Source organism: Syzygium oleosum, unplaced genomic scaffold (assembly GCF_021117445.2).
Source record: "Syzygium oleosum isolate NSW1041296 unplaced genomic scaffold, Sole_v2.1 Sole_v2.15, whole genome shotgun sequence".
In the NCBI taxonomy this organism is placed as follows: Eukaryota; Viridiplantae; Streptophyta; class Magnoliopsida; order Myrtales; family Myrtaceae; genus Syzygium; species Syzygium oleosum.
In genome coordinates, this window is record NW_026607499.1 from 2,248,397 (window position 1) to 2,268,040 (window position 19,644).

The 19,644-nt window shown below is 38.7% G+C and overlaps 1 protein-coding gene across 1 annotated transcript; it reads left to right on the forward strand.

The window, feature by feature from the left end:
* The first annotated feature begins 302 nt into the window (after nucleotides 1–302).
* On the forward strand, nucleotides 303–1,646 carry LOC115678116 (MYB-like transcription factor ETC3). The gene is made up of 3 exons (XM_030601422.2): nucleotides 303–524; nucleotides 873–960; nucleotides 1,384–1,646. Exons 1-3 carry the CDS (start codon nucleotides 473–475, stop codon nucleotides 1,547–1,549), a joined length of 306 nt encoding a protein of 101 aa, XP_030457282.1. The 5' UTR covers nucleotides 303–472; the 3' UTR covers nucleotides 1,550–1,646.
* The last annotated feature ends 17,998 nt before the right edge of the window (nucleotides 1,647–19,644 follow it).

Genomic DNA, 19,644 nt, shown 5'->3' on the forward strand with positions numbered 1-19,644 from the left:
TTCGACATGTACGAGCTACTAAGCCGATACACAATCACATTTTCGACCCGGTGAGTCGCACTCCGACTCCTTAGTATACTCTCGTACGTGAAGAAAAAACCGAACTATCGATTCACCGATCCCGGCTTGTACCAAGCCAAAAGGGTGACCTTTTTTTTTTGGCCAGTCAAAGGGGCGACCTGAAGTGATGGAAACATGGGGTCATCATGGGTCAACCACAAGTCAAACTCTTGGTCTTTTGTATGTTTGGTTGGACCAGCCGTTCCCATGTTTCTCCTACCAATGTCATCGAAAGAGACGTTGCCCACACACCACCAAATTCTTTATTCTCATTGTTCTTCTGTTCCCTTTTCCAGAAAATAATTAAACTAACGTGGTACAAGAAATTGTTTTGCTCCTCCAACCACGGCGGCATAACCCAATCACCCCCAAGAAAAATTCCTTGTTCTCTTGCACCCTGGAATGATCAGATATGGATAAGCGCAGGCGGAAGCGAGCCAAGACTAGCTGTTGCAGTCATGAAGGTGAGCGTTTCTTTTCCTGCTGCATCTTTTTTTCCTCTACCCATAATGGCAGAAACCGAAAGTACTTCTTTTCTCGTTCCTCCAATATTCTTTTGGTAACCTTTTCAACTGTGTAGCTTTTGTCCATTATTGCTCGACCTTTCATGGATGTCTCAAACATTCTCCATCTTCTTTTCTTCATCACTTTTGTTTGCCTGTCTCTTATCCTTTGTTATAGTTCTGTTGGCTCGCCATGATTGGTCGGTTATGTGATTTGTTTCGTTTTAAGTTTGTCTCGTCGCCTTCTAGCCTAACTTCTTCTCAGTTAACAAAACTGTTTGTCTGTATAACGTCATGTTTTTTTAGCAGAGGTGAGCAGTGTTGAGTGGAAGTTCATAAACATGTCGGAACAGGAAGAAGATCTCATTTATAGAATGTACAAGCTCGTTGGAGACAGGTACGGCAAAAAAAAATAGAGACTTTCCTTTCTTTCTTGTCATCGGGGGTATTGGAAAAACCATAACAAAATACACTGGATGGAACGAGTTCATGCACCGCACGCAATAGACCAATACATCATGCACCTCAGTTAGGTCTCATCTACAAAAACTTTTCTTATATGCACCGCGATGCGTACGAGAGTGGTTGAGACTGCATGCCACGCAAGGATCCACTTTATCTTTTGTGTAGGACCTAGCACTCACCGCAAATTATGCAGATAGATAAACTTTTCTCATATGTCTGGGATGGAGGTCCATCCGTCTCCATGCAGTTGAGAACAAGGGAAACCGGAAAATCGCGAAACACTTTCTAACAGAGATCCATCTAAGCCTCGGTTAACGTTTGCGCCAACTTGGCATATTTTTTATGATGATTTTAGGTGGGGGTTGATAGCCGGTCGGATTCCAGGTAGGAAAGCCGAGGAGATCGAGAGGTTTTGGATGATGAGACACCACAAGCTCTTCGCCAACACCCGGCAGGAGATGGAAGAGCCGAACGCCATCTTCGCATCTCTCCGAAACCACATGACTGCTCCCGAAAATTAGCTGCTGCTGCTGCTCTCTCTCCCTCTCTCCCTCCCTCTATTGTTCATTAGTCTTTGTTTGGAACTTTTAATGGATTTCGATTGAGTTGTGACCTTCATCTGATGAACGTGACGATCTACGTCGTGTGTGTGTGAGGAACTTGGCTTATTAATGTACGACCGTGTCTTGTTTCGGCAAAGTGAGGGTCCAAGTCTAAAACAAGGACGAACAGCAATGGAGGCCAGAGGGAATTTAATTGAAGGGAGCTGAGGAAGGAAGGGACATCTCGAATGTACTCTTGTTTGTCATCAATCATTTATGGTTTGGACGGATCATGCGTCTCCATCGTCCTTACATTGACATGCATTCGAACATTCAATTGCATGCGCATGCAAATTGATTGCTTCGAATTTATGTATGATCTGCCTAACATCATGATTGCAGCTAAGCCCCCCAGCTCCCAACTAACTTTGAAATTTTTTGAAATGTTTTACGGTATTTTCCGGTTATAAAAATGAAATTATTATGAGCCGTTTGGTTTAGATGGTGGCTTGACTTGTCAAACGGGTCGATCGGATTGGATTTGGATCGGATCGAAAATGGTCCGACTCAAATAGACCCATTTAACCCATGTTGACCCATTTTCATGTAATACAAATTTAATGACCCATACCTAACCGAACTCATACCCAATCCATACTCGACATGATCCATATTACTAAAACACTTCCATATTTAACTAAACCTAGGAAAACTCATACCCAAACTGAGATGAGAGTCCGAATGAGTGAGCGCGAAATTGACTGAGGGCTAGAGAGATAAGTTGGGTTTAAGTAAGTTGTAAACTTATTTATGACTCATTTATGATCCATTTATAATCCATTTAATATGCATATCATGTTTATATCCATTTATGACTCATTTATGACCCGTTTATTGATATGTGGGTTAAAAAATAGGTTTATGACCCATTTTGATATGTCATTGGTGGCCCATTTTCTTTAAATAAAATGGTGGAGATATCGTCTTGGTTATCTTGGACAGTGGAAAAGAATGCTGATGAAGACCAAAACCTCCTAGGAATTCTCGTCTCATGCACCTACAAATTTACCAAAGTACTAAATTGTCTCATATTTGGGAAGTACGTTCACAAGATAATAGTGCACTGATTACTTTTTCGTGTACTTATATCCGGTCCATATCTAAGACAAGAATCCCACGTTTATTATGTTCTAGGGCCTAGAATAATTTGTCTCCAAAATTAATATTCTTTCCTGAATTTGCCATTTTCTTTGTCCTGCCGGAGGACAGAAAGCAAGATGAAACAGAGGATGAAAAACTCAATTTTCGACTCTTTTTTCTTGATGTGTAATTAAGATTCAAAGGCAATTCCAGTCACGATTGATTTCATCACTCCTAGCGCTAAGCACAGGAAGCTCTCACGCGCGCAATAGGCTTTATCAGATTAGGAATTTTTTACCATTCTTTAATCCATTGAGGTTAATCAATGCAACCGACACATGCATCAATAGTTAAAGGATGAATTGGAAAAATGATATTGTTTTGTTGCTTTATATAAATAAGTCAAGATTCATGTGCAAACAAGTTTGAATTGCAAGATTTTGCAGGTGAACATTGGATTTATAGGGAAGGACATTGTAAGTGTCATAACTTTGGTATGATCTTCACTTTAGTGTCATAACTTTTCAATTGCCCCACTTAAATGTCATAACTTTTAAAAAGCGTTGCTATAACTTTTTAATCAATTAACCGAGTGTCGGAAAATACGACGTGACACTAAAATTTATGGCACTTATGGTAGACATTTTCTTAAAAAAATATGACATTTAAGTGATCAATTGAAAAGTTATGATACCAAAGTGAATGTCTTTTTAAAAGTTATAACATTCGAGTGATCAATTAAAGAGTTATGACATTAAAATGAGTGTCGTACGAAAGTTATAACACCTGTAGTTTCCTTTTCCCCAAATTTACATGTGGATACCTATAGTACCGATATTTAGGTCAATATTTTGAACTCCGTTTAAGCACCATGATTTAAAATTACAAATTGGAAAAATTAACTTTGATCGTGCATGCAAAAGGTTTATTTAGAGATGGCCTTGTACTTTTTTATTTTTTCGAAAGATAAGTTACTTTCATTACTTACTACAACTTGAAAAGCAAGAGCGTCCGATATCATAACATAATGAAGACAAAAATGTTTGGGAGGTTTAGATGGCCAAAACGGATTAAGGGAGTCATTCCGATGGGCCTTCGCCACCTAGTCCACAACATGATTGGCCTTCCTTGGACAAAAGACTAAGGAAAAACCATTCTTCTGGGAGATGGCCATGTACTTATTGCTGCTGTTTGTTGTGGTTTAGAATCGTATACTAAGTACCTATCAGCCAAATCAAAACTAATTTACAGAACTCAATAAAGATTAAGTCAAAAGCTATAGTTGGAAAGTAGTAAGATGTCTGAGAATGCTTCTCTGTGCAATAGAAGAACTTACATTAAGGGTATATTTGTTTTGGGAAAAATTTCATGATAAATGAAACTACTTTCCAGAAAATTGGTTCTTGGCTTGATTGGTATGGTTGTCATTTACCTGAGCATTGCTTCTACGACACGTGGTTACCATCAATTTTTTTATTAATCTAATGAGATGAATAAACTTGAGTACCATAGATTCATATACTTCAAAATTAAATTCATTAGCAACGATTAGCAAAGGCGTCAATGGAAGTCATTAACGTGGCTAATTAATGAGATGAACCAAACTCTAGATTAGATTCAAGATCAAGTTTATAGAATTTTATAGGTTTTTCAACCTTACCATTGAGACCCAAAAAAAAAAAAAACTCAGCAATTAATAGATATCATTAATGAGGAAAAAAGAGGAAAACAAAAATTGGAAGGCGGTTCGGGTCAAGGGCCCGAATGTGTAAAGCTCGAGTTGAGTGGTTAAGTTTGATTTTTCTACTTTTCAGTTTTTCATAATTTGGTCGGGCTCTAACTCTGAATTAGCAATTTATCAAGACCCAAGCCCACCAACTCTTTTTTTTTGGCTGCATTCTCTGGAATTTAGAGTTTAACCAAAAGGTTAACTTGTGAAACAATATGAAGCTAGCCACGCTTGGGTGCGTTTGGAAACACTTTTGGGGAAATCCTTTAGGGAAAATATAAAGGACTTTAAGTGAAAGAGTTTTTCAAAATGCAAATAGTATTTGGTAAAGTGTAATTTAAAAACACATTGGGAATCAACTTTGACTTAAATATCATTTGGAAAATATTACACTCTGTAAAGAATTTTTGTTGGTTTTTTCTTTTTGCAAAAAAAATTCTCAAACCTTTGCTGTAGAACTTAGCCGCCAGCTAGCCTTACTTGAGCTTGTGTGACCTTAGGCGGCGCTGGTTGGCGCCGAACTGGCTTGCTAGCAACCTAAACCCTTGCCCGTGACGTTGCATGAGGTTGGGACATTTTTTAAATTATGGAAAGTTTAGCAAGGGCAAAGTTGGAAGGAAAAAATGTGCTTGAATTTCGGAAATGCTCAAAGCCCAAATCACCTCCATACTTGCCTTGGGCTAAAGGCTTTTAGAGGTCTTTGGAAATGTAACTGAAATTCCCCAAAGCTTTCCAAATAGTTTGCCCACTGGCCTTTAGAGCCCAAATGGCTTTGGGAAAGTGGCTCCCCAATGCACCGTGTTTATTTGATTCCACAGACACTCACCTACTCTCAAAGAATTCAATTAGCTTCTCTTTTTATACATCTCTCTATCCTGTTTTTCTTTGCAATGACGAGGAACCCGACTTAAATTGGTGAGTTAAGCTAAAATCCCGATCGATAATTCGAATATGTGATTATTTGTGCCCGACGGTATGAGGTGGTTTCTGTTGGTGGGTGAAGCCAAACTTTTTTCTCATAGGCTTTTTTGTTTTTTCTTTTCATTTTGCTTTTAGGTTAAAAGCTACGCGTCATATATTAGCTATCGAGAGACAACAACTATGAATAGGCTGATAAGAAAATAGAGAGAAAAGGAAATGAGAGGCCGTTACGGCCAAAAGGAAGAAAAATGCGAGTATGTGCGACAAAGGTAGAAGAAAAAAATGGTTTTTTTCTTCACGAGTGTTCTCAATCTCCTTGTACCTTGATCTTGAGAGAAGATTATTATTATATTCTTACTTTCTTCGAAATCTAGTGGGTGAACTTGGATAACAGATTTTCTGATTTGTTCTTTCGATTTTGTTCTTTTATAATTATATTCTACTCGTGTGGATTGATTGCTTGTGCTATTCTTTTTTTGAATTGGTGTGCCATTCCTATCAATTTGATGGTGTCGAATTTCTTGAATGGTATATCAGTTGAAGTCTGTGAGACATGGACGCGGATCACGGTTTTTCTCTTGGTCAACTTCATTCAACTCACACATTCCATCTTATATATGAAAACGTTTACATATGAAGGGAATGGCTACTTTCTTTACATGGCCAAACCCCAAGACTAGAATATTCCATATATTGCAATATACAAGGTGTAACTCCAGAATGTATTTGGTGCGGTCTCCCTATTCTTTTATGGTTGTGATAATGACAAGACTATAATGTATAGGAATTAAATTGCAAGTGGGTCAACCGCACGGGGTCCCCTTATATCAAACTTTAGATCGAACTGAATTCAATTTCAAATGTCAAGGATGGAGCAAGAAATGGACCCCGTCCTTACCCTTTTATTTATCAGATGGCTTGGACCGAGTCGAATTGGAAATTTGGCAAGATACACACACCCAGTGTCTCTCTCTTTCTCAACTAACATCATATCATACGCCCCTTTGACCTGGTAAATAAATACCTAAATTAAACAAAGAAAAAGAAAAGGAAAAGAAAAACCAAGTCAAAGAGCTAGACAAAGCCCCACGCGTTGTTCATATCCACATCAAGGATTGCAATTTAATCGCCCAATTTTCTCGGTATCATCACCTCCCCAATAATATGCTAAAACGTTAACCACCCCAAAAGTGATCTCTTTCTATGGGTTCACACCACAAAGAGAAACTCTATGCCTTTGCCTTCCCGCGTGAGGCATTTCATGGTCAAGGACTTCGCTTGGACTTTTGTTTCTAATTAAATAGCAATCGTATTGAGAGAACCCACGTCGCTTATCTACGGACTTTATATGTTCTTTATATGCACGTGGTCACCCTTTAGTTATAAGTTTAAGGTTTTGAATTGGATATGTTAACATGAGATCAAACTTAGATTCCGTCCCAGTTTATTTCGCATGTTCGGACTCACGTTCGTTTTCCATATTCGTTTTAAAATTTTGCGTTGGACATTCTAACAAATCAGAAGATTATATGATGATCTTCTTTTGACCCACTTTCAAAACTAACAACTTGAGCGATTGAATTTGATTAGGCAGATTGTTGACACCCAAAATTGCCCACGTCCTTGACAGTCGAGTTGGACCGGTTAAAATTGAGCGAGACATGGCTAAGGTAAAATTTGCTTAGTCCTATTGGTCGGTAGCTATATATAACCGACAATGGCAATGAGGAGTTACTAAAGAACTCAATGAACGACCAAGCTACGTCTATAAAAATATATATGTGCATGCGTGCGTGATTGTATATATTTCTTTTTCCCATTTTTCTTCGTAATATTGAGGAACCCGCTCCAAATTGGTAAATTTTGGATTGACAACCTCGCGAATCTCATAAATTAAGTAAGATGCAAGCTAAAATCCTGATGGACATCACCGAACATGAAATTGCTTGCAATTGACGGCACGAGGTAGTTTCACGGTGTCGAATTTCTTAAATGGTATTTCAGTTGAAGTTTGTCGAGGCTTTGATGCGGATCCAGTACTCCACCTTACATATCAAAATGTTTATCGAGCTTAAAGTGGATTCATTAGCAAAGTATCTATTATCTATGTGTATCTAAATACCTAGACAGCCCATGTATTTCTTTGTCGCACGGATTGGGTGGGGAACGGAGATGGCTATTTCCTTTGCGCGGCCAGACTCCAAGATTAAAATATCGTATATATTACAAAGCAAAAGGTGTAACTCCTGGTGCAAAAGGTGTAACTCGTGGTGCGGTCTTCCTATTGTTTTATGGTTGTGATTATGGCAAGATGATATTATATAAGAAATTACAGAATTGAAGGTGGGTCGACGAGACGGTGTCCACTTACATCAAACTGTCAATTGAACTGAATTCAATTTCAAATGTCAAGGATGGAGAAAGAAATGGACCCATTCTTCACCCTTTTGTTCATCAGATGGCTTGAACAGAGTGGGATTGGAAAATTTGGCAAGATACCCTTTGATTTATAATGCCCTATTGACCAGGTAATTAAACAAATGCCTAAATTAAAAAAATAAGAAAACCAAAGAGCTAGAGAAAGCCCCACATGCTGCTCCATTCCACATCAAGAATTACATTTTTATTCTCCAATTTACTCGATACTAGCAACTCCCAAGAATAAGCTGATTCCTTAACAACCCCAAAAGCGACGTCTCTTTATGTGTTCACACCACAAAGAGTGTTCTAAAATTAACGCGAAAACTAACAGCATCTTACAATTTACGTCCATACGAAATCACAAGAGAAATAAACGAGGAACGATAAATGATATCAAATATTTATGCGATTCAGTTTGAATATCGGTACCTACAAATACAGGGAAAGCAAGTAATAAATAATCCACAATAATCGGAGAATCATATTTATAATTACTCACATGCTTGAGTGTTTCTCACACTTAGATTGCACCTAAGCCCAAAGTATTTATAAATAAGCAACACAATATGATGTAAAACTCACGTCACAAAATCCACCGTGTTCATGCCCTTCACTGTTCAGCTTCCAAAGGAATTAAGTATATATGTTCCGCCGCGTTAGGAAAGAAAACATAAAGCCAAAAAACTCTTTTGTTTTTACTTTATTTTCTTTCCCCCTTTATCCCTTCCCGACCCACACGTAAAAATACATTAAGGATATGTGGACTCCTCTTTTGTACCGATAAAAGAGAAGAGTTCAATACTTGGCCAAAGGGGAGACGTCCATCAGTTGGAGTATGCAGAACTTGGTCTTTGTTAAACCTTGATAAGCCGCATATATTATGCTGAATCTTGGATTTATATATATCCAATATAATCCAAGGTAATTATCCGTAAAGGGCAACACTAGATTTTGAACAAATCTAAATCTCTAATGAGTCAGATTCTGTATACGGCTCAAATTCGAGAATAATTTAACAATTCTCTATTGTGACTCAACGTTTATAGCTAAGTCATAATGCTCATCATCCATGGTGCTCTCTTAACGGCCCGATGGGCGCTTACTCTCTATAGAAGCCAATTGAGCTTAAGCAGAGCTTGAACTTCGCCAATCGAATAAGCTTAGTCATTCTGTCTATGGGGTTCTCCATTGTAGCGATTTTTTTTACAACAACCTTAACATCTTGGATGAAGTGGTATCTGATATTGATATGTTTCGTTCGCTAGTGATAAACAGGATTATATGCCAGATATATCTCATTCTTGGTTATCATAGTATTTATCAACACTTTTCTGATCTAACACAAAGTCCAAGACCAAATCCCTTAACCATATCGCCTCCTTCGCTATATATGTCAATACCATGTACTCTATCTCTTGAAGACAATGCAACTTGTCCCTGTAAGGACGCTTTTAAACTCACTGCACCACCTGCTAGAGTAAATATGTACAATCATCTAAGTTACCGGCGTGATCCGAATCCACATAACCAGTGGTCTCACTATCATTACCATCCCTTCAGTATACTATACGAACGTATGATGTCCCTTTTAAATATCTGAATATCCACTTCACAGTTTTTCAATAAGCTTTACCAGGACGCTATATGTAATGGATAACTACCCTCACAGTTTGTGAAATATCAAGCCTAGTGTATACCATAGCATACATAATGCTACCCACTGTACTAGAATAAGGAACACTGATATAGGCTCCTCTTACTCTTCCTCCTCGGTCTGCGGTGATAATTTATTAGAAAATTTAAAGTGCTCCGTTAAAGGTGTATTTATAGATTTCACTGGCTGTATATTAAAACATGTCACTATCTTCCCAGTATATTTCTTTTGTGCCGGACGTAAAACTCTTGCAGTCTTGTCATGTAAGATCTCTATACCCATTATTTTCTTTACAGCACCTAAATCTTTCATCTCAAATTATGCACTCAATTGTCTCTTCAACACGTCAATATCAGACATATTCTTAACTGCTATTAACATGTCATCAACATATAGTAACATATATATCAAAGACCCATCTTCCAATCTCCTAAAGTAAATACAACTATCCATTTGACTTTTCAAATAGTCCTGACTAGCCATGAAAGCATCCAAACGCTTATACCACTGCCTAGAAGACTGTTTCAGCTCATATAAATATTTTTTTAACAAATAAACATGGTTTTTCTTACTCGGAATAGCAAATCCCTCAGTCTGCCTCATGTACATTCACTTCTCCAACTCTCAGTGAAGAAACGTTATTTTCACATCTAGTTGCTTCAACTCAAGATCCCGAGTAACAACTAAAGCAAGTAATATACGAATACAAGTATGTCTTACCACATGAGAGAATATATCGTTGTAGTCAATGCCCTCCCGCTGTGTATACCCCTTTGCCACAAGTCTTGCCTTATATATTGCTACCTCAACACTGGGCATGCCTTTCTTCCGTTTATACACCCATTTTCTTCTGACAATCTTTTGGCTCTTGGGTATTTTGATCAACTCCCATGTCTAATTTCAATGGAGTGATTCAATCTCTTCACTCATAGCCCTTAGCCACTGCGACGATTTAGTACTAGTTATCGCCTCATAATAAGACGAAGTCTCATTTGTTTCCACCTTGTCAACTATAGTCAATGCAATAGCCAATATCTGTATAACCATAATGTACTGGTGTTTTAATTTACCTTCTTTGTCTGCCTGAGGCTATAGTGTGCTGCTGCTTTGTTGATTGTTCGGTACCACTAGCTTATGGAATCCGCCTCATCTGCAATCTCTATCTGTGTTACCTACTAGGTTTTTGGTGTCTCCACCTAAAGCTTGATCTCACTACTGACACTATGATCTGTCTACTCTGCTGGTTGTGTCACAAGACTCATCCTTTGAAGTATTGCAGTCTCGTTGAAGATCATATCTCCACTGACTAGATAACCGGGTGATCTGAGATCAGTGCACCATAATCAATAGCTTTTCACCTCATGTGAATAACCCAGAAATATGCATTTCTTCGCCCTTGGCTCAAGCTTACTATCATTTGTATAAGCATATACAGGACATCCGAATACTCGTAATCCGGAGTAATCAACAGGTATTCCCAACCCTACTTCCTCAGGAGTCTTCCACTCGATAGCAGATGGTGGAGATCGGTTAACCAGATAACATGCCATGTTCAGTTCTTCGGCCCAAGATTCCTTGCCTAGTCTCGCATGCGAAAGCATGCACCGAGCTCACTCAAGTAAATTTCTGTTCTTCCGTTATGCTATGCTATTCAATTGTGGTGCCCTGAGTAATATGCGGTGTCTCATAATCCATTCTCTCTCGAGAACTCGGTAAAATTTTTACCACATAATTTCATGTTGTTATCATTTTTCAGGCACTTGATTTGTTTATCTGACTACTTCTCAATCAATACTTTAAATTTCTTTAAGCAATCAAACACATTAGATTTTTGCTTCAGAAAGTATACCTATACCTTTCTCGAGTAGTCGTCAATAAATGTTAGCATATATCGGGTACCTCCTTTCGAATAAACCAAGGACGGGCCCCATATGTCTAAATAAATATACTTAACTAGTTGCTTGGTCGAATTAAAAGCTGTAGTAAATTTAATCTGGAGCTGCTTCCTAAATATGCAATGCTCACATAAGTCTAGCTTTTTTGTCTTTTGACCCTTCAACAACCCCCTCTTACTCAACATTTTCATACCTGCCTCACCAATGTTCCCAAACTGCATATGTCATAACTGAGTCGAGTTAGAGTTTGACTCAATTGAATAAATAGCAGAAACTCCGGTCATGGTCTCTCCTTATAGATGATAGAGAGTATTCACCTTCTTCCCTTTCATCATTGTCATGGCACCTCGAGAGATTTTCAGTACTCCACTTTCAGCGGTGGACTTACACTTGATATCATTGAGTATCCTCAGAGAAATAAAGTTCTTATTAAGCTTTGGTACATGTATCATGTCTGTTAGTGTGCGCATCGCCCCATCATGCATCCAAATCCAAATTGTCCCTATTCCCACAACCTTACAGATTACATCATTTCCCATCAGAACCTTTTCACCATTTGTAGTCTGGTAAGTAGTTACCTAGTTTCTATGAGGCGTCATATGATAAGAACACCTCGAATCTGGCACTCACTCGTTTCTTGACGTACTAGTAGTCACACGCAAGACAGCATCTGCATTACTAGTGCTCTCCTCAACAACGTTCATTATACTGCTTGTGACATCTTGCGTGTCACCTTTGTTTCTCAATTTCGGACAATCTCTCATGATGTGCCTCTTCTCATGACACTCAAAGCACTTCACACGTCCCTTGGACTTTCCATGACGTGACTTTGAACTTTTTTTGCCTCTGTTGCTACTAGAACCTTGATGTTGGTTTCTACCTCGAATTATTAGTCCTCGCTTATCATGTGCTAGACTTTCATCTCGCAACTTTCTTTGCCATTCCTTAAAGAAAAAAAAATGGACATTAACTCTTCCGACATAATTGTAGTATGCCTTGTATCAGTGAATCAATAAAGTGCTCTCATGATTATTAAACTCATCTAGGTGAAATTCGATAGACATACTATTCAATATATCTAAACTGAAACATCATCTTCAAGATGTAAAAGCGATTATTTAAACACTTTGTTGCATAGAGTGCCTAAAGTTTTGCCCACAACGCTGCGGCATCCTTCTCCGCAACCACATATATTAACACATCATCTGATAGGTTTAACTGGATTATACTCCTTGCCTTGCTCATTAGCATGTCTTTTTTGGTATCTGTCATTGTTTTGTGCAACTCATCATTGTCCTTTAACGCTTCGGCCAAACCTTGAGTTGTTAATAACGTCTCCAACTCGATGCTCCATAACCCAAAGTTGTTCATTCCATTGAATTTCTCAATTTCAACTTTCGCCCTAAACATAACTGCAACAACATAATTTCTAGATAATAATTAGACAAGCAAAAGCCCTGAATTAAAATACAGAAAATCTTATCGTCAAGCTTTGATACAAATTGTTATAAAATTAATGCGGAAACTAATGGGATCTTACAATTTAAGTTAATGAGAAATTACCAAAGAAATAAATGAGGAACGATAAAAGACACCAAATATTAACGTGGTTCGGTCTGACTGTCGATACATACATCCACGAAGAGAGTCGGTAGAAAATAATCCACTATAATCGGAGAATCAAGATTATAATCGCTCACACGTTCGAGTATTTTTCGCATTTAGATTACACCTAAGCCCAAAATATTTACAAATAAATAACTCAATAGGACGTAGAACTCACGTCACAAAATTCAACATGTTCAAGCCTAAGCCAAAGTTCGTATGCGATTGCTCAAGAACGTCAGTACTGTTTCTTTTGCGGCTCCTTCACTGTGCGGATTCCGAAGGAATAAGTATATATATTCGGCCACGTTAGGAAAGAAAACGCAAAGCCAGAAAACCCTTTTGATTTTACTTTATTTTCTTTCCTCCTTTATCCCGTCCTGACCCGCACGTAAAAATACACATTAAAGGATATGTGGGCCCCCCTTTTGTACCGATAATAGAGAATAGTTCAATATTTGGCCGAAAGGGAGACGTCCACCAGTTGGAGTGTGCATGACTTGGTCTTGGTCAAATCGATCAAATCTTGATAGAGGAAGTAACTATCGCACATCTCATGCTAAGCTAAATCTTTGATTTATATATATCCAATATAATCCAAGATAATTACCCGTAAAAGACAACACCAAATTTTGTACAAATCAAAATCTTCCAATGAATTGGACTCAAACTTGAAATATAATTTAACAAAAAGAAACTCTAACAGCTTTTCATGATAAAAAAGGAGTTGCCTGTAATTGTTTCTGGTAAAACGACAGTCATGTATCTTTTTTTTATAAATTTTATATGCACTTTATGTACGCGTAGTCTCCCTCCATTTATGCATTTATATTGGAAATTGTAATACAGTAATAGAGTCGGAAGACCATACTTATTTCAATTAACTTTCGAAAGTAATAATTTGCGCGCCTGAATTTCATCAAGCAAAGTTAGTCTATCATCTCCTCGCTAGGCATAAGAAGATGTGCCCCTCCCACATGTCCTTATTCCACTGATATGGCTAATCTGGCCCTTCGCCATTTTAAAATTCCAAAACAATTAATAATTTAAGGACAATGGAAAGTCGGGCGCATGAGTCCGCGTATATCACACTCCGATAAGGACAACAATTTTATAAATGAATATGAATTGGTGCTAACCATGACTTAAGTACATTAACGTCCGTCCTGATCTGTGAATAATGACGAGTACATATCAATTGCCTTTGTCAACAACGGATAGATAAGGTAGAGGACGCCAAAACGAGAAAATAATTCTCGGACGGTATTAAGACTCCGTTTGTTTCGTAAAAAACGAATGATTTGAAAAATATTTTTCCTAAAAAAATAATCGCTTATATCACTTCAAATAATTAGCTAATAAAAAATATTTTAATTATCGACATCAATTTATGTTTAAAGATTTTCATGAACGATGAAAATAATTTTTCGTTTATTCGTTTTGTAAGCGATATAAACTATTAATTTTTTAAAAAATGTTATCCAAAACATTCACTTTTTGCAAGACAAACATAACCTAAGTCCTTACCAAAAAAAAAAAAAAAAAACATAACCTAAGCCCAATGCAATTTTAGCTCCATACACACCTTGACAAGTTAGAATGACAAAAATACCCATATTACGGGTGCTACAGTTCCATGTTCCATAGAGGTTATGGTGCAGCCGTTCTCTCTTTCCCCCTCTCTACTCGCACCGCTCCATGCTTGGGGACGGAGGCTGTCGCCAAGCATTCACCACCTCAGGTCGAGCTCAATCTGGTCGACCACCTCAAACGGCCCGGATCCCAGCAATCATAGTGGTGCGAGCTTGGAACTTCAAGCTACAAGGACAGTGATGGGAAAGCAGCCTGAAAGCAACCATCCACAAGCCATGAGGAGAGAGATGTAGATCTATCCAAGCAATTATATAAAAAAAGAAATAGGACCGTGGGACCATAGCTTGGGTACTTGTGTCATTTTCATATCTCAGAGCGTGTATGGAATCAAACTAGGAGTGGATTTAATGCGACCCGTAATACCGGCACTATAACTTCATCAAAATTTGCGCTATCTACAATTCTTTTCTTTGTTCACAGTTGTGTTAGGTTACAACAACGAGATTGGTCTTGGAAACAGCTTAGGCACTTTATGCTACGGTTGTAGGACAGAACTTGTTCGGCAAAATGTCGCAAAAAGCAAGGAAATTAGGAAACGGAAGAGGGTGGTTGTGGTCATGACTTTTGTGGCAAACGAAAAAGGGCGAAAGGGAATGGAAGCTGGTGTCACTCGCTATACTAAAAATCGCCAATCGCTTTCATTTCATATTAAGCAGATATTCTCATCCACGCGGACACGCGGTTGCACGCGATCAAGTGCTTCGTACGACCTGACGCGGTTGCATGTGATGGAAATGCTGCTAATGCGACAAAACTAAGGTTGTCGTTTAATAGTGATTCTCGTAGTTATGAAGACCCTAATCTGCGTAAACCCTACTTCACTTTTCAGAAACATCTTAGCAGTAGAGAGGAGATTCGTCTCACTGATGGCTGCCCTTTGCTAGATGCAATGCACGGAGACATATCAACAAGAATTGTCTTGTTTTATGACCATATCTATCAAAAGATATCGGCTGCACTTTCTAATTCCCTTTCCGTATGAGGTTTCACACATCATCGTGGAACGGATCTTTAGCTCATCTAGAAGAGTGGAATTTCGTTGAGCTATGTATCATGTACACATTTCATTTTCATATATTCTAAGACTTTCAGCTCAATACATGCATCGAGTGAAGTTGCACGTACATTATTTCTTTTGGGGCAACTATAAACTCTCGAAAAAAACGGTATCTCGACATCTATAAAAAAACAATTTCGTGTCAAGTTTTACCATTTTGTGGGATGGGTGTTTTACATATGTTCAGTGATAGATTGGAATTGACAATGTTTTTCTACCTCATCTAATTGGACATGTGTAAACTAAAGCATAATTTATTAAACTCTTATAGACCCATAAATTTCTTTTATAAAACATGCTCTCTGCATAGTTAGATATGCATGGATGATGGTGACGTCTGATGAATGGTACAACATCCGTAATTAAATAATGGAATAATTGCACTAAAAGTCCTAAATTTATCGCGAAAGTGTGATTGAGTTTTAAAACTTTTAAAAAGTACAATCAAATCTTAAAACTTATTAAATATGTATAATTAAGTCTTTCCGCCAACTTTATCAATTTTTTAATAGAAAATGTTGGCATGACATTTTTTTCTAATTATTTTCTCTTTCCTATGTGGTGTTTTTTTATTATTTTCTTTCCCAACTCTTATTTAAATTAGATTAAAAAATAAAAAAAGGGTAAATATTTTTAGAATATAAAAATCCAAGTTGAAAAAAAATAGGAATAAGTGCAATGGAGTTTAAAACTTGTCACGAAAGTGCAATTGAGTCCTAAAATCCACAAAAAATACAATCAAATCCTAAAACTTGGCAAGTTAGTACAATCATGTCCTTCTGTTAGCTTCATCCAATTTGATTAATGAAAAATGCTGACATGACTTATTTTAATCATGTCTCTCTCAAAAGTGGCAAATAGCTTAAGTTAAAAGGTCCACATGTGCAAAACGATGTTGTTTTCGATCAATTACTTTTCCAAAAGCGGCGTCATGTCCCCTCCTACTCAAAAACTTGTGCAAACTGGATGTCATCTCCCTTTGAACCAAATTAAGACCTGTTTCCCTTCTAAACCTTAAGCCCCAAAGCAAGCCAACATAGATCGCGATTTGGGTCCCCTTTGCAAGTTGGAGTTCGATGTGCATCGCGATAGAGTTGGAGTTTAATACCCATCGCAAGTTGAAGTTCTCTTCTTCGTCGATTGTGAGTTTGTGCGAAGACTCGTCCTATGGGAGCCTCGACGGCAAGTCGAGCAGCATCAACAACGGCGACAACTATCTCCAAGCCTCTCTCCTCCTTGCAGGTATCGCTCTTTGCGACTGTGCTGGTGTTTGCGCCTTCAATGTTGATGTGACCGTAGCTCGTTGATTCTATACATCCATCGATTTCTTTTGCAGAGAGAATTGGTGTTTCATTGTTGATTCATAGCGGTTATCACCTTTTCTCAGCATCACTAATTCAATAGCCAGCTCACTAAGTGACTTTGAGAATTCCTTCTTTTTTTTATCATGACTCGAGAATGTATGTTTCGTAGATCGTATATATTGCCATGGAGGTTATTATGGTTGCCTTGACTGGTCATGTGGTTCAGTTGGTGGTGTTGGATTTTAACAGATCATAAGGTTTCATTTGACCTTGACAGATCAAATGGTTCAGTGCCGTTACTGTACTACTCGTCTGCTTCCTAGTTTAGCTGTTTGCTAAACTCTAAGTGAGCTTTATCTCGTCTCTTTTACTATTTTATCTTACATCGCTATGTTTGTTGAGACGACCTCAAGGACTTTGACAACTAGATTTCAATGAATTGGTTGCAAACATGGATTAGGGGTAGAAACCTCTCATTATTAATCACGTAGTTGTATTGCGATTATGCTAGGCATTGAAGCTAGTGTGCTTTTTCTACGTTGATTGTTAGTTTCCTTTTAAAATATCTTCAATTTAGAGCTTGAACTAGTCTACATAATTTGACGATTGAAAGTGCTATTTGTTTTTGTCCCTTGTAGGTCCAATGGCTGGCAACAAAGTATATGTCATTGTTTTCTTTGGAGGTAAATTTTAAGTTAGACCACCCTTGGAATATGTAGTTTTTTTGGTCAATGTTGTCGAAATGGACTTAAGTAAGGTTTCACTGTCTAATATAACTGAAGCTATTGAGGCTTTGGGTGGGTGTCAAATAGAGAAACTCTTTTACAGAGTTCCTGGAAGTGGTACTCTTGAAGATGGACCAACTTGTAGCGACCTCACTTCGGAGAAATTATTTTCGCGACGTTCCAGGCTCGTCGTCATCCCAAATCTTTTATCTTTGTTTAATAGCATGCGGAAGCGTACATTCAAACAACACCCAGACAATAACAACAATTAGCAGCTAGGAAGAACAATCAATTCACAAACAAAGCTACTATTTTCATACGTCACCACTTCATATTTTACATGCCCTTTTCTACGGGTCGCTTCTTTTGCATACATCAAAAGTTGAGGTAACCCTAGCTCCTCTAGCGAGCTACACTAGCAAAAATGGTTTCCCCTTGACGGCGCTAAGCCCCTAAGGATTAGCCATGGTTCCATTGGATGAAAATTCTGGCAGTCCCTCAAATCCATGGATAGGGCCCACTAAGTCCCCATCGAACCAAATAAACCAAGCTTCATAATGGTGGGGAACCATGTCCTCGACATCCTCTTGTACCCAAACGGTGGTGGTAAACTTACGATAGGTAGTATCCTCCTCTACATTTACTATGTCTATCATAGAGACATGCATTTCAATGGGTAGACCGTGATGGACAGGAGGTGGCGTCGCCATATCTACAAGTCTGTAAAAATTAAAGAGTGAATCACAACTCAGTAAGCAAAACTCACTAAACTCCGGATGAAAGGACGTCTCGCCATCGAACAAAGCACATGTCATAGCTGCATCAATTGATAGCAGATCAATAGCAAAGATGCTCCATACAGACTTGTTTTTGTGCATAAGATGATCTCAACTTGCCTTTTATTCAGGTAACAACATCTCAACCAAAAGCATGCACACGAGGGAATACTTATCTCAACCGTTGGTACGGTTCTTCCGGAAATCCTCTGGGCAACGTCCCCTAATCCAAGGGTGAGGTTTGTCATCTGAACTTAATGGGCAACGTTCCCTAATCAAGGGCGACGGCTTTCATCCGAACTTAATCGGGCAACGTCCCCTAATCAAGGGCAATAGCTATTCATCTGAACTTAATCGGGTAACATCCCCAATCGAGGTCGACGGCTATTCATCTGAACTTAATCGAGCAACATCCCCAATCGAGGGCGATGGCTATATCCTCCCTTGTGTGACCATGCCAACAAATATCATACCAACTTCAGTACTTCACGCGAAGTGTGTGTGTCATGCCATGTTGCCTCTAAAATCTTACGTCATGCGAGGCACGAAACCAAGTTCGTGATCCGAACAGACCGGTCATGGCGCCAACCTACACCAAGCAAGGCTTGGATCGGTACGCCTCAATACCGACCCTCCAAGCAAGGCTCGTTCCGATATGCCTTGACACTGATCCGAACCAAGGGAGACTCGTTCATGGCCCGAGCGTGCGCTTAAGCATGAGGCCCAACACATGAGCAAACCTTACAAATGCAAATGCAAGCATGGCAAGCCATATCAAGTGTTCACAAACCACGTAATTCATGCAAGTACCACAAACACATGATTTGCCCGACAACATAACACGACACTCTAGCCAAGGTTTAGTAAGTCTACTTACTATACCACACAAGCACAAAAAGAACAAGACTCGTTCAATTAACATAACACATTGCCCTAACCAAAGTTTAGTAGGTCTACTTACAACCCTCCGAGGTCGTGGCCATGTGTGGCCTATGGGTGAGCCGAGCGGCAAGGGGCGCGGCAAGGGCATGGCGCAGCACGAGCGCGGCAGAGAAAGAGAGGGCGTGGCCGAGAGAGTAAGGCGTGAAGGAGAGAGGGAGAGGTGATAGTGGAGTTGTGAGCTAAAGGTGGAAATGCAAGATGGGGCTCATCTATTTATAGGCAAACTTCTAATCATTGCTTTACCAATTGGAC

What these genes read in the sequence shown, in the direction of transcription:
- LOC115678116 (XM_030601422.2), top strand. Translation starts at nt 473, where the DNA reads ATGGATAAGCGCAGGCGGAAGCGAGCCAAGACTAGCTGTTGCAGTCAT. An exon ending in TAGCTGTTGCAGTCATGAAG is followed by an intron (nt 525 to 872) that starts GTGAGCGTTTCT and finishes TTTTTTTAGCAG; the next exon opens with AGGTGAGCAGTGTTGAGTGG. An exon ending in TACAAGCTCGTTGGAGACAG is followed by an intron (nt 961 to 1,383) that starts GTACGGCAAAAA and finishes TGATGATTTTAG; the next exon opens with GTGGGGGTTGATAGCCGGTC.